General features: G+C 56.5%; 2 protein-coding genes across 2 annotated transcripts; both read left to right on the top strand.

Annotated features, from left to right (window-relative positions):
* Positions 1-226: 226 nt before the first annotated feature.
* PTTG1IP (PTTG1 interacting protein) lies at positions 227-9,988 on the top strand. The gene is made up of 7 exons (XM_051626029.1): positions 227-335; positions 2,765-2,817; positions 3,646-3,754; positions 6,725-6,830; positions 6,925-6,990; positions 7,788-7,834; positions 9,220-9,988. Exons 1-7 carry the CDS (start codon positions 260-262, stop codon positions 9,261-9,263), a joined length of 501 nt encoding a protein of 166 aa, XP_051481989.1. The 5' UTR covers positions 227-259; the 3' UTR covers positions 9,264-9,988.
* Positions 9,989-11,488: 1,500 nt separating this feature from the next.
* LOC127387563 (small ubiquitin-related modifier 3) lies at positions 11,489-14,872 on the top strand. The gene is made up of 4 exons (XM_051626031.1): positions 11,489-11,633; positions 12,001-12,129; positions 13,451-13,522; positions 14,115-14,872. Exons 1-4 carry the CDS (start codon positions 11,613-11,615, stop codon positions 14,175-14,177), a joined length of 285 nt encoding a protein of 94 aa, XP_051481991.1. The 5' UTR covers positions 11,489-11,612; the 3' UTR covers positions 14,178-14,872.

The following is a 14,872-nucleotide window of genomic DNA, read 5'->3' as shown; positions in this document are numbered from 1 at the left end:
ACCGCCTCTGACCCGTCCATCCGTCCGTCCGTCCGTCCGTCCGTCCGTCCTTCCTCCTCCTCCTTCTCCTCCTCCTCCTCCAATCCCCCCCTCGGCAGCCCCCGGCTCCGAGCGCCTCGACCCCGCGGGTCCCGCCCCCGGCCCGGCCCCAGGTTGGGCTCTAGGGAATCGGAACAGCCCGCCCCTTCTCCTTTTCCCGGCCCCTTCTCCCTTTCCCGGCCCCTTCTTCTCCCCCTCCCGGCCCCGCTCCCGCTCCGCCATGGCCTGGGCGCTCCGGTTCTGCTCCGCGCTGGCCCTGGCGCTGCTCCCCGCCGCCCCGCAGCACCTGCCGGCAGGTAAGCTGCTCCCGCTCCCGCCCCGGGAGCTCCTTCCTCACCGGGACCGGTTCTGAGCCTTTTGCTTCGGGCGAGTCTCGGCCCTGTAAGGGAGGTGGAGGCTCCTTGGCAGAGCACCCCAAATCTTCCGGCTGTGCAGGTAACTTGGAGCTTTCGCGGGGTGGCCGTCGGGGGATGCGGCCCGGCTCGGTTGGTGGCTACTGGGCAGGGCCCTGTGGCGACTGGGGGACGGGCAGGGGGAGCTGGGAGGGCACCTGGGAGCTCCGCAGGGTGTCCCGGGGCACCTCGGGGTCCCTCTGACGTCTGGAAGACGGGGCGTAGGAGGAGAGGCTTTATCTGCTGCTTTTCCAGCTGCCAACTGTGTGTTTGGTGATCTGAACTCCTTGGGTAGGAGTTGGGTACCAGCGCTGGGCAGGGTGAGCTTCTGAGACAGCCCAGCCCCACTGCTGGGCCCTTTGGAGGAGATCCTGGGGGAGCCTGTCCTTCTTCAGCCCAGGAAGGGGATGGCTGCCCTCAGATCTGGGTGAGGAGCAGGTGGTGACTAACTGCTTCTCCAGAGCCCTCTGGGTGAGGTGCCAGGCAGAGGAGAAGCTCTAGCAAAAGGTTGGGGCAGCCCCCTCCAAGGGTGTCCCAAGAAGTCTGCCCACTCTTCTGAGCAAGGAACTGCTCTCCAGAAGATGACCAGCCTTCTGACAGCTGCATGGTGGCTCTGCTCAGGAGCTGAGTGAGGACCAGCATGTGTTTTGCTGTCTTCCTTCCACCTCCAGCCATTCGCTTTTTTGGTAGCCAAGTGGCAAAAGCATTGTCCAGGGGGCTTCTAGCACAGCAAGACTTTCTCTCCCACCCCTGTGCCCAAAGTGCTGCCCGGGCTGGTCCCCTGAGATTGGTTGCTTGGGCCAAACCCCAATCCTGAAGGGCTGTGAGGTCCTGGGAACAGCCCGTTCCCATCTATCTGGAGGAAGGTGGCTTTGACTGAGCTGTGAGCTGGGGTTGCCAGGAGAAGGGGACTCCTCAGTGAAAAGCAGAGCGTTGGTAGGAAGCCTGGTGAAAGCCACAAGCCCCTCCTCGGCCTGCTGATGGCCTCCTGTGGTGCCAGAGGGCTTGTCTGTGACTCCTTGTGGGCAAACAGCCTGGAGGCAGTGATGCTTTTCCGGCCTCAGCTGGAGAAACGCTGGGAGGAGGACGCAGCTTCCTCCAGTGTTTCAACTCTGCAATCTCGGCCTCTCCAGGCAGAGTGTAAACAACCCTTATCTGAGCTGTGTTGATAAATTGCCCAGTTGTTTGGAGGGCTGCACAGAGCATGTGACTGGTGACAGTGGGTCACAGCCCGGGGCTCCTGCCAGCTGGAGTGAGAAGATGCATCTTTGCTGCTTGGGAGAGTGGAAAACAAGCACCTCTGGGACTGTTGTTTGGGGTGGTGGGTTTTTTTCCTGATTCAGGTGCTGTGAAGCAGTGATTCTTCTTCCAGCAGTTACTGAGTAGTCGGGCAAATTGGTTTGTGGGGTTGTTTGTTTTTTGTTTGGTAAACCACAAGCAAACAGGCTGATGCTTACACCCTGGAGGCAGGGGTGAGGCTTAAGTGTCTGCTCCTTAAGGGCTGGCAAACTTCATCCTTCCTGAGGATCTGGGGGAGCACACCAGTGAAATGGCAGGCAAGTGTCCTGTAGGAAGCCTTTCTGGTTTGGGCTGCCTTGTCCTGTGTTCAGACTTGATTTGTTCCCCCTGCCCAGCTGACCTGTATCCCCTTGGGATGGCATCGTCCCCTGTGGCACTGGTGCTGAGAGCTGCCTGTGTCTACAGAGCAGGGGTCTTCCTCTGCCAATTGGGGGTGGAAACATGGTCTGAACATGAGCACAGATTTTTGGCTGTGGTGCTGCTCCCATCACCTGGAGCCTTTCCTGCTAAAGGAAGGTTTGGATGAATTGGCTGGGGCAAGGTACAGCCCTCATGGGCAGTGGGAGGGTATGGGCTGTGTCCCTCCTTCTGCTTTTCCTGGTGGTCATTTCCTTGTCTAAGGCTCGTTTGCTTGACCTACTCCATCATCTGGGGATATAGGCCTCTATCACATGCCCAGTGCTTGTCCTCACCCTCACGGGCTCCCTCTGGATTGACCCCAGCTGTGTCACCCAGCTGTCCCACTCCCTGCCAGCCACACCATGTGCTCAGGCTTTCAGGGAAATAAGACCCAGGGAGAGGAACTGGCAGCTCAGGGCTTTGGGTCAGCAGGGGCAAGGCAGAGAACTTCCATTTTCCTTTGGGTCTCCCACCACGACACAGAGTGTGTCTTGAATCTAGCATTGCCACTGCTCTGATGGCAGTGAGGGCCTCCTGGAGCAGGTGGGAGCAGGCTCTGAGGAGTCTGGAGTTTTAAACCACTGAGAAGCTCTTCCAAGTACTGAGGTGTCTTTTTTTTTTTCCCCTTCCTGTAGACTGTCAGCAGTACACAAACAGGAGCTGTGAGGAGTGCCTGAAAAATGTCACTGTAAGTAGCAGCAGTAAAACTCCCAACATCTCATAGTGTCTGAAAATGTAGTGTGGGGCTTTGTGGGGCTGTTGGCTTCCTGGAAGGTTGGGGCTGCTTCCCTGCCCTTGTCCTGAGCATGCTGCAATGCCACCCACCCATGATGATGATGAGAGGGCATTTTCCCTCTCAGTGCTCTGGGAAGAGATTGCTTGGAACTGCTTGGGTTTTGTTGTATGCTTTTTGAGTGGAGTAATGGAGTTGCTGAGCTCCTCCTCACAGGTGGGACACCCTGTCGGGGGGATGTGCACAGGGAAGGAGCCCAGAGGGCTGGACTGGCTGGTCAAGTTGCCCCTCCATTGGGCTGTGGGTGGATACAGGATGTCTGTGTGTGTCCTGCCAGCCTCCACTGCCTTATCTCAGATATCAGCAAACTTCAACTTGAGTCAGATGTTACAGCTGACTTAGCCAGAACCAGTTTGACCAAACCCAACCAACTGGGGGTTGGAGCCACCAGGAAGACGAGGGCGCAAAACTTCTGCAGGTAGATTGACTGGGAAAGAAGAGTGTCCTTCTTGTCCCAAAAAAAATGCCACTTGGAATAAACATGAAGGATTTGGTGATCACTACCACCAGGCAAGCCAGGAGGAGGGTTCTCAGCATCTTTATTTGCTCTAGAAACCTGCATTCCCCTCACCTGCCTCTCCTGGCGCTGACCACACGCAACTGTTACTCCCAAGCATCCTGTGGCTGCTGGGTGCTACCTGGTCCCTGGGAGCAGGCAGTGGTGGCCCTGTGGCTAACAGGCAGTAACCAGTAACACTGTGCTACCCGGTTCCTGTGTCCCAGTGCCTGTGGTGTGCCAGCAGTGGGAGGTGTGTGGAGTACCCCGTCCGGAGAGTCCTCCCCCCCGCCGACCTCTGTGAGCTCCGCTCCGCGCGCTGGGGAGTCTGCTGGGGTAAGTGGGTGCTGCTGAGGTGACAGCTGCCCTTGCTGCTCGATGGCACTGCCCGAGAGGGAACAGGAGGTTCCCTTCCTGCTGCTGGTGTGGCAACGACAGGCTGAAGTCAGTCAGGGTTCTGCAAACTTCCTGGAGCGTGGGTGTGAAAGCGGAGTGAGATCGGTTCCCTCTGGCAGGGAGGGACCCGTGGGGCTTTACCTGCTCTAAGTAGGTTCCTCGTGCTTCCCCAGAACCACAGAATGATTGGGGTTGGAAGGGACCTCTGGAGACCATCCAGTCCCACCCCCCTGCCAGAGCAGGATCCCCTAGAGCAGATCCCACAGGAACACATCCAGCTGGGGCTGGAATGTGTCCAGGGATGGAGACTCCACAGCCTCCCTGGGCAGCCTGTCCCAGGGCTCTGCCACCCTCACAGTCAAGAAGTATTGTCTTAGGTTAAACCTCCTGTGCTCCAGTTTGTTCCCATTGTCCCTTGTTCTTGCTTTCACCTGACAGAGGCTTCCAAACATGGCTCATGCCTAGGAACCAGAGTTGAAGGTGCTCCAGGTGTGCTCAGCAGTGGCTGATTCTCCAGCAGCTCTCTCCTCTGCACCCCTGCATCATTCCTTGCACTGCTTTTGGCTCTTCACACTTAGCAGTGTGGCTGGTGTCCCGGGAAGGCTCTTAAAATTCACAGGGACTCTTGGAATCAGAAGTGAGGTGGCTTCTCTGGAGGCCTGCAGGGGCTTGTAGTGCTGAGCGTGCTGTGGTCCTGCTCAGCCCTTACCCACCTGAGAAAATACCCTCTTCCAAAACCACTCCTGCATAAGCTGTGCTGCAGCTGGCTCCTGCAGCCAGATCACCCCTGAGAGATCCTTTTTCTGGCTGCCTTTCCTCCTTGATGCCCTGTTTCCTGGTGGCTTTCTGGAGAAATTAATGCCTTGGTGCTCAGACAGGACCCAGTTTTGGGGGGGGCTGGGGCAGTTAAGAAGCAAACTGAGCCTTGAGTTCTCTCACATGTCCCCTTGATGGGGAACTTGGGGTTGTGTTGTGGTGGCCTGACTGGTGCCTGAGGCTGGGCTCTCTACCCACAAGAGTTAAAACCACTCCCATGCCTCGTGGAGGAAGAATCTCCTCTTTGTGAGCACTACCCAGTGTGCTTTTCTGGAACTTGACCTTGAAATACTAGTTTGGATGTGAGTAGCTTCACAAAAGGTTTCATTATAGAAGAACACATTCCTTCCCTTGTAAAACTGGCTTTAGAGGAGATTAGTCCTGGGGAGATTAGCTCCTAAATGAGTCTGCATTTTTGGGGTGTGTGTGGGACTTAAGCCTGTATCTTGGGGTGAGTGCCTGGTGCTCTTCCATGGACCATTCCCTACAGGAAGGGGTGATCTGAACTTTTCAGAAGCTTCCAAACAAACACGGGCCTGGTGGAGAAACTCCCTTTTGAGCTGTTTGGGTTTGTCTCACCCTCACTGGGCTGACTTCTGATCCACATGACTCCATGGGCCTGTCACAGGGCAGCCACCAAAGCCTCACACTGTTCCAAGGCAAGACAGTGCCATGGAGAGGCAGGTCTCCAATGCCACCTTTCATAAAGCCTCCCTGGGACGTGGACCTACAGACCTCCCTGCTGCTGGGTGACAGCTGGAAAGGCTGCCCGAGCCCACCTGGGGGGACAAAGAAGTGTCTGCAAGCTGGTGGCTTCTGACTTCTGGTCTCACTGGTGACCTGCTGGGCCAGGCTCTGTGGTTGGTATCTGAAAGCACGTTCCTTGCACGGTGGCCTGGGTGTGGATGCAGTAAAGATCTGGGAGTCAGATGGCACAGTTGTTGGCAGCAATGGAGCTTCCAGTGGAAGCAGGAGCTGGAGGCTTTGAAAGCAAGGTCGGTGGTGGGGTCAGCCCAGCCTAGAGGACCCCAATTAAGCCTGCTGCTGCTGAGTTCCTGCATCAAGGAGACAGGCAAAGATCTTCCAAACTGCCCTGCAATGCACCCCATGTGCTGCTCAGGCTTTCCCCCTGGGCTGGCCATCTGAGCTGCACAGAGAAGAGGGGATCAGAAGGTGCCTGAACAGGCCCAGGTGCACTGGGATTTCTGTGACTTAGGTGGCTCCTGTGAAGTGGCTCCTAAACAACTATTTCCACAGGCCCCAGTCTCTGAACAGCCTGCATCATATGTGGGAGAAACCCTCTTTGTTGCAAAGGGTTCCAGGTGATGTCTAGGTGTTCTGGCTGATGTCTCTACTGAGATTACTGCTGGAGCTGAGAAGGGCCAGTGCCTCCCTGGGGCCAGGGCAAAAAGGATGATGCTTCACCACCACATCCCAGTGGGCTTCACGTGGTGTATGGGCAAGCAGATCCCCCAAGGCCTGGGAAGATGTGATGGAGGGGTGCACAAAGCAGCCTTCTGCCTTCAGCTGCTTCAGCAGCACTGCTGGCCCCAAGCTGATAAACCCCAACAGGTCTCGTCTCACTTTGTCTCTTGCCCAAGGACTCCAGCCAGCCCCCAGTGCCCCCAGCCCACTCCCATCTCATCTCAGATGACTTCTGAGGCTGCCTTCTTCGGGCAGTAACTCCAGTGCCAGCTGTGACCTCTCTGTTGGAGGTTGCTCCTCAGCCCTGAAGCCTCCAGGGTCTGTTGTTTTTTTCTTTACCCCTTGCTGGGTTACTGTTCACCTGGGTTAGTGATTAAGGCAGCTTTGCTCCTGCTCCTGCCAGAGGAGTTTGACCTGTGTGCATTTGTTCTTGCCTTTCTTCACAGCCAGAAGCTGAGCACTATAATTAGCAGCTCCAGCTGCTCAGTTGGTGTGCAGCTGCTGGTGCCAACACTTGGATACCTGTGGATAACAATGTCCATCTTGCTTCCCCAGGCTGTTATGTGTGTCTCCAGCCCAGCTGGTGACAGTGGCCCCTAAGCTTGTCAATATTGTACCCCCAGGCGGCCACGTATTCCTGTGCTAAATGTGTTTTGTCACGTTCTTCAGTGAACTTTGAAGCCCTGATCATTGCGATGTCTGTGGTGGGAGGAACAATCCTGATCATGCTGGGGGTCTGCTGCTGCTGCTGCTGTTGTAAGAAAAAGAGCAAAAAGCAAGTATCGGAGGGGTTCCCTGTTCTCGTGGAGTAGCTCAGATGCAAGCAGGTGCTGAGTGCTGAGCACTAAACGGGTTCTTCTGTCTGTCAGGCCAGACAAGGACGACGAGAGAGCGGCCAGGGAGCGGGAGCGGAGGCGGGTGCGGCAGGAGGAGAGGTGAGATGGTGTCACACCTGCAGGACAGGCTGCAGGACCCTTGGTCCTGCTGGCCAGGAGGCACGTGGGGCTTGACCCTAGCTTCAACTTGAGCTCACATATAATCATGGAATGGGTTGGAAGGGACCTTCAAGACCATCCAGATCCAACCCCCTGCATGGGCAGGGACACCTCCCACCAGCCCAGGCTGCTCCAAGCCCCATCCAACCTGCCCTTCAACACTGCCAGGGATGGGGCAGCCACAGCTTCCCTGGGCAACCTGGGCCAGGCTCTCACCACCCTCACACTCCAGAATTCCATCCTCATGTCTCACCTCCATCTCCCCTCTCCCAGTTTTCATCCATCCCCCCTTGTCCTCTCCCTCCCTGCCCTTGTCCCAAGCCCCTCCCCAGCTTTCCTGGAGCCCCTTCAGGCACTGGAAGCTGCTCTAAGGTCTCCCTGGAGCCTTCTCTTCTCCAGGATGAACACCCCAACTCTCCCAGCCTGTCTCCATAGGAGTGGTGCTCCAGCCCTCTGAGCATCTTTGTGGCCTCCTCTGGGCTCGCTCCAAGAGCTCTATGTAAACCTCACAAGCATCATCTTTCTGTGAGGACTTTGTGGATGCAGCATCCCAACAAAGTTGTGTGCGTGTGACTCTGCTGGTCTCCTGTGCCTCCAGAAGGTGGGGAGGTGGGTTGAGCAAACCTGGCAGCCTAGGAGCAACCTGGGTCAGGAAGAAGCAAGGAGCTGTAATCTCTTGCTTGCTTGTTTTTATTGCCAGTCACCAACCTGTGGTTTTTGTGTTTGGCTTTTTGCAGGAGAGCAGAGATGAAATCACGACACGATGAAATCCGAAGGAAATACGGTACGAGGGATTCCCACTGAGCTTTAGATCAAGCAGCCTCAGCCTGTTCCTTTCTCTGGTCACAGCTGCCAGCAGGGAAAACATGGTCTCCACTTCCCCTGTTCCAGTGAATTGCTCTCTGGGAGCCAGTGTAGAGATGGTCATGAGATGGTAGAGGTGGTGTGACCCCACACGAGTGCTGCTCCTCTTGGGCAGGGAAGAGTGTTAAACAATCCCTGGGACCTGTGTCCTCCAAAATTCTCATGTGGGAGAAGCTGCTGGGGCTTGACTAGAGGAGAGAAGCAGAAGCTGGTTGACACAGCAGCAGCTGTGTTGCTGCTGCCCTTCAGGCATGGCCCTCTAGCAGAGCAGATGGCAGCCTGACTGTGGAGCTGGTTCTCTGTGCCAGCAGCAGTTCCCAGAGAAGTGGCTCAGTCCCCTGGGAGTGCATGACCTCCCTCCTGGGGCTGGACTGTCCTTTGGGTGAGTCCCATGGTCCTAGGGCAGGTGGGGACCTCACTGAGGGGGGCAGCAGCTTGGAAAGAAGATGGGAGCAGCCAGTTGCCTGGAGCTGGTGGAGGAGTCTGTCCTGCCTGGCCATCGGGGCTGCCAGGGGCTCTCCCAGGGTGGCCATGGGGCAGTTGGGCACACCAAGCATGGCAGTCTGGTCTGTGGCTTTAGTGGGAGCTGCAGGGAAAGATGGAGAGCTTCCCTCTGTGTGCAGCTGCTGCAGGTCCAGGTCAGACAGGAGATCTGGGGGTCTCTGGCTGGGCTGGCTCTGCTGGGGTAGGAAGAGCAGGCAGAGCTTGTGCCTGAAGGACACTTGGTAGAGGAAGCACCTTGTGGCAGTGAGAGACCTGTGCTCCAAGGACTGTCCTTCCATGCCAGGACTTGGTCTTGCTGCAGCCAGACTGCAGAGTCTGCAATCTTGTCCATTCTGACTGTTCCTCCTCAAAAGTGTTGAGCTGGGGGCTGGCAAAGCAGCTAACAGAGTGACATGGGGACTTGTCACTGGCCCAGAAGTCAGCCCTGTATTCTTGCTCTGCTCAGTCTGTGGATGTAGAAGCAGGTCTGAGAAGGGCTTGGGTTTAATTTGGGGCTCTCTGCTTTTGAGTCCAGTCCAACAGAAGGAGCATGCAGAAGGGGTGCTCTGGAAGGTGGGTCATGCTGCTTTACCTGGGCTTTATGTGGAGTTCCTGCAAGAGGAGTTTGCCATCAGGTCAAGCTTCTTCATGGATCTCCCCTTGGGTGCAGAGGAGGAGAGTGAAATAGTCCTGACTGTGTGCACAGCTTGAGTGAGAGCAGGTCTTCCAGAAGGGCTCCAGGACAGGAGGCTGGATGAGAGTTGTTACCAAGACCTCTGCTTCTTGCTGGCTGTGACTGAACCCGTCTCTCTCCTCTCCCAGGCCTGTTCAAGGAGGAGAACCCTTATGCCAAATTTGAGAATTAGCACCTCCAGACCTGCCCACCCAGTGCCTCCCTGCAGAGCCACAGGACTCCACGAAGAGACCCCTGTGGTGCCACTTCCCCCTTCAGCTGCCAGAGGAGACGAGACAAATGCTTGATGACACCGTTGTCCCCACTCCAGATGCTCACTTGGCTCCAGAGCTTTCCTCTTGCTCTGCTGGTGCAGGAAAATGTGGTGGCACTCCTAGAGGATGACACTTCTCACTCACTCCTGGGGTGGTAACAAGAGTCCAAAGCAATGCAAGTAACATTCCTTGTCTCTGGCCAAGGGTAAAAGCAACCTGTGCACCTTTCTTGCTCCTGCCCCACCAAATGCCTTTCACACACACACACACAGACAAGCTCTTCTATCTCCTTTTGTTGTTTTTTTTTTTTTTCCTTCCTTTTAATCTAAGCAAAAGCCAGCAAGAGTTTCTTGACGTGTTGGCCTTGGCTGTTACTCCAGGTGCCTGTTCTTGTCCCAGCACATTAGCATTCCTTTCAAAAAGCACAAGTTCCTGGTTGTCTCGGGCTTCCAGAAGGAAGGTCCCACGTGCACGTTCTCACTTGCAACTAATCTGGGGAAATGCCCCCCCCCACTCTCCTACCTCTCTGTGCCTTTCTAGAAAGGTGGTCTCCTGGGCTTGGTGGCCACGGCTGATAGCAATACTGTAGGAGTCAGATGCATTTACAATGTGTTGACTATATATTAAACTGATTTGATTACTATCCTGGTCTGAAAGAATCCAATTCTGCTTCCAGACCGGGTGCAGGTGGACAGTGATGGCTGGTGGAGCCATCATCAGGTGCTGGTGCTGGAGGGAGGCAGAAGCAAGGCTGCCTTGAGGTCTTGCTGGGCTTGAAAGGAGTCTGTTCATAGAGATGTCGAGGTGTTGGGAGTAATGCTGCTCTCTCCTAAAGGAGCTGGGTCTTTCTGCAAGAGCTTTGCCTGTGTCCCCTGGCGTGTCTGAGCACCTTTGCCTAAGTGGGGTGACCTGGGGCAACACTGGGCACAGGCCAAGCCCTGTGCTGTGTGAAGGGACCTGCGAGTGGTGAAAGGAGGAAGGGAGCAGGCTTGCTCTTCTGTGGCCCTACACTTGACCAGAATTGGCCTTGCAATGGGAAGGAGCCTGCTGTTAAAGCCACACATCCCTCTGGATGGTGCCAAGGAGAGCTGACTGTTGCCTTCTGCCCGGTGGTGTGACTTGCTCCAGAGGCTGGGATTTCTGTCTGCTTTCTATCAACCCCTCCACGGCCCTCGGACCCAAACGGCTCCAGCTCAGCTCCTGAAGCACAAGCACCTGGGAAGCTGCCAGCATCTGCCTGGCTCGTGCCAGGACGGGCAGAGGTGCCGGAATTGCAGGTGACACTTCATCTCTGCGGGCTGGGTGCTGCCAGAAGAGGCTCTGCTTCAGGTGGCGGGGACAAAGTGATGCTGAGCAAGCGCCTGGTCCTTAACCCGGGCTCCTGGGGGTGGGAACTAAGCCGGAGGGCTGGGAGGAGGGCTGGAAGAGGAGGGTGGGGCTGCCAGGCTGGGATGCGGGAGCTCCTGGGACCCTTCCCCGCGGAGAGCTCTCCCAGGGAAGAGGCCGGCGTGGAGGTTTGGGGGGAGACCCTCCCCTCCCGGCCCTGCGGCGGGGGTCTCGGTTCCCTGGGGGGCCGCTCTCCCGGCAGCTCCGTCCGGGGAAGCGGCGTTTCCAGCCGGGATGTGCCACGGGAGGGGGAAGCGGGAGCCCCGCTCCTCTCCAGCAGCGCTCACCCGGCGGCGCTGGGCGCTAGGCGGGGCCGGGATGCCCCGGGATTCTGCGGCTCCTCCTCCCCGGGGTCCCACCCGCTCCCGGCGCTGGGATCGGGGGGTCCCGGGATCGGGGGGTCCCGGGATCGGGGGGTCCCGGGAATGGGGGGGGGGCTGTGGCCCCGCGGGCGGCACAGAGCGACCCCTAGCGGCTCGGCGGAGAGCCTTGGCCACGCCCCCTCTCCGCTCGGCCCCGCCCCTTCTGGTTTCGGTCACGCCCCCTTCTGGATCCTGCCCCTTCCCAATGGGTTAAACCCCGCCCCCCCACCCATCGAGGCCCCGCCCCCCTCAGGTTAGGCCCCGCCCCCCCTCGGCCGCTCAGGGAGGTGCGTGCACGGGGGGGGGGGGGGCTGGTTTTTTCCCCGCCCTCCCCATCACGTGATCGGCCCCGGTCAGCCAATGGGCGCGCTCGGCGCCCCCGCGGGGGGCGGGTCCCAGGCGCGCGCTCTCGCGGGTCGGCGGGAGCTGAGCGCGCGGGCCGCTCCCTCAGCGCGCGCGGCCTCCCGCTCCCTTCCCCCGCACCCCCCCTTCCCCCCCCCCCCCCCCTTTCCCGCCGCCATGTCGGAGGAGAAGCCGAAGGTGCGTGATGCAGGGCGCGGGGCGGCCCCTCGGGCCTGGCGGGGGGTTGGAGGGAGGGAGGGAGGGAGGGAGGGCCTGAGGCCTGCCCGCCGTGCCCCGGGCCCGGCTGCCGGTGCAGGCCCCGCCCCGCCGGCGTGCGGCCGCCAAGATGGCGGGGTGGGCTTGGGGCGCGGCGAGGGGACGAGGAGGAGGAGGAGGAGGAGGTGGCCCCGCAGGCCGCAGCGGGCGGTGTCCGGCCCCGGGAGGGGCTCCAGCCTCGGGAGCGGGGCTGGCGGGCTCACCCACGTGGCGGTGAGGCTTCCCCACCCCCCCCCGGGGCACGGCGGGGCTGTGAACCGGCTCCTCTTTCCTCTTCCTCCTCCGGCAGGAAAGCGTGAAAACGGAGAACGACCACATCAACCTGAAAGTGGCGGGGCAGGATGGCTCCGTGGTGCAGTTCAAGATCAAGCGGCACACCCCGCTCAGCAAGCTGATGAAGGCTTATTGCGAGCGGCAGGTAAGGGCTGGCGGCACCCCCGGCTGCTCGACCCCCTCCCCCGGGCTCGGGAGAGCTCGCTGGGCCGCTGCCCTGCCCGCTGGATCTGCCACCGCAAGCCCGGGGATGTGGCCGGGAGGGGGAGGGCTCGGGGTGCTGGCGGTTCTGGAGCATCAGGGGTTTCCTCTTCAGTTGAGGAAAGCTGCCTCTTCCTCCCCCGCTACTCCCAGAGCTCCGAAAATGCCCCAGCTCCTCGAGTTCTGCTCCTGGCTCTGAGACCCATGCGCTCAGCTTTTATACAGGGCGGGTTTTCTGCTGGGGAAAACGGCACAAAACCAATTCCCCTGTGCCATGACGTCTGCTGGGGGCTTTTTTTTTCCCCCTCTCCTGCCTTTACGTGTGCCTCCCTGTCCCGCTGTGCAGTGTGGGCTGCCATCTCCTGCTTGGTGTTGGAGAACCTTCCTGGGTGCCACCCTGAGCTCAGTGGGAGTGGGATTGATCCCCGCAGCCCAGTTCCTGACCCTGGAGCCCAGGGTGCCTTTTGTCTGGCAGCATTTTCCCCTCATCTGTTACTTGCAGGATCCTTTCTTTCCTTACGTGAACCTTATGCTCTGCCCTGTCACGTTCCTGAGGATAACACCTCTCAGGTTGGGAATGAGAAGGGAATGTGAAGGACCTTTATAGAGGTGTGTTTTTGCATCCGTGTGGTTCTGGAAGTGTGGATTGCATGGGGGCCTCAAAGGATTTTGGAGGGTGAAGCAAAGATCCCCGAGGCAGAGAATAAAGACTGTGATTAAAGGCTGCCCAAACAGGATTCAGTTGTGAATTCAACTCAGGTTTTGAGGGAAGGGGTAATTCCTAATCTTAGACCCTAGCATTTTTCCAACAAAGCTTGCAAGGAAAGATCTGCATCAAGTCCTGCAAGTTCTTTTTTCCTCAGTTGTCCTTCGTGGTTCCATGAAGTTTTCCTTTGAGTCAACTTAATCTACTGTTATTTCTTTGGCTGCGTGAGAAACAATTGCTGCTCCTTCCTGACACGTGCTTCAGAGGATGGTGTATTGATTGATCTCCTTTAATTACCTTTGCAAATGAACTTTGGACTTTTGAGGCTTGCAGGGCAGGATCAGAACCAGGTGCCAGACCCACACCTGTGTGTCCTTGCAGTGACAGGGATGTTGCCCAAACAGTTTCTTCCACCTGTGTAGTCAAGTTCCTCTTTCCTCGAGCCTTTCAAGTCTTAATTTTGTGAAGATTTGTTCTGCCAGCAAATCCGTAAATGTTTTGTTTAGATTCAGAAACAAAACCACCTGGTTTCTCATCTTTAATGGCTTTAAACTTGCAGGGCTTGTCGATGAGGCAGATTAGGTTCAGATTTGATGGACAACCAATTAACGAAGGAGACACACCTGCACAGGTATGAAAACCACTTTTCTGCTGATTGCTCTAGAGGTATTTTGATGTCTCCATGAAGATCAAAGGGGTTTGAAATCCAACTGATTCTGGAATAGCTGCTGTGAGATTAGTGGGTTCCAAATAGTTTGGAGGGAGAGGGATTTGGTGTTTGTTTTTTTTCCCCTTGAATGTTTTTTCTGCTGTGGGGAGGAAAAGGCTGGAAGAGCATCAGTGCTGAGCAAGCCAGTGCTGGTGTGGAAAGGACAGGTGCTGGCATTTTTGGCTCTGTCCTGCTTCTGGCATCAGGCTTTGGAGAGAACAGGGGGGAATTTCTTGGCTGGCAAGGCCCAGGACAAGGAGTGGAGGAGCTGCTTGGCTGGGGGGTTGGTTGAGGAGGTAAGTGCTGAGTTTGGTGGGACAGGTGGGCGTGCCTCTGAGCCCCACCTCTGAGCTGGTGATTCTCTGGTGGGGAGACATCTCTGGACTGATAGGAAGTGTTTAATGGGCTAATTAACTACAATTCCACTTGAAGTGCTCTATTAATTCTTGGAGAGCAGAGTGACCTGGTAGCCACGTGTGTTTCAAGCCTTGTGTTTTCTCTCTTGCTCCAACAGCTGGAGATGGAAGACGAAGACACTATCGACGTGTTCCAGCAGCAGACGGGTGGAGCGTGTTAAGCCATGCTGTCCTTTTGAGGAGTTCAAGGATCCTCATCACACCTCACTCTCTCATCTGTCCTTGGATTTGCTATTAAATAGTAAACAAATGAACATGCCAATCACATGGGATTCTTCTAAACTTTAGAGGACATTTACCAAAATTGCTTGTTGTCTTTGACGTACTGTGTGTGCAAGTCAAAACAGTATCTGCAGGGATTAATCTATATCTTAAATTGGGCCAAGTTGATTTAAGTTCAGATTAAGTAATATGGGTTGTCTCTCTGCTGTTACCTTTTTTTCCTTGTCTGTTTGTTGGTTTGTTTTGTTTTGTTTTTTCCTTTAAACCTGTGGCCTAAATATCCATCCATGTGTTAGGACATGGAGTGTTCATTCCTGGCTCTCGTCGGTCTCACCCCTCTTGTTTAATTCTAACCCTGTAAATAATTCAGTATATTTTCATGCCAGTTGTGAGCATAAAAGTTTCCTTTTAAGGTGTGCCTATGGGAAGGAGAAAAGATGCTGATTTTAAGGTGGTTTTTTTTTAGCATGTGTTGCAAACACAGTTATTACAGGAGTGTTGAGCCTACTTCACAAGGCTGGTACATGCAGACACAATGCTTAGTATAGAGTTGGGAGTTTCAGCTATTGCAGATTGACATGTGCTTTGTCATCCTATGATAAAGTTGTCTGAAATATACTTTTTTAACGCAGAA

The sequence above is a fragment of the Apus apus genome, chromosome 8 (assembly GCF_020740795.1).
Source record: "Apus apus isolate bApuApu2 chromosome 8, bApuApu2.pri.cur, whole genome shotgun sequence".
NCBI lineage: Eukaryota > Metazoa > Chordata > Aves > Apodiformes > Apodidae > Apus > Apus apus.
Note: the sequence above shows the minus strand (reverse complement) of the source record. Positions and strands in the feature narration are given on the sequence as shown.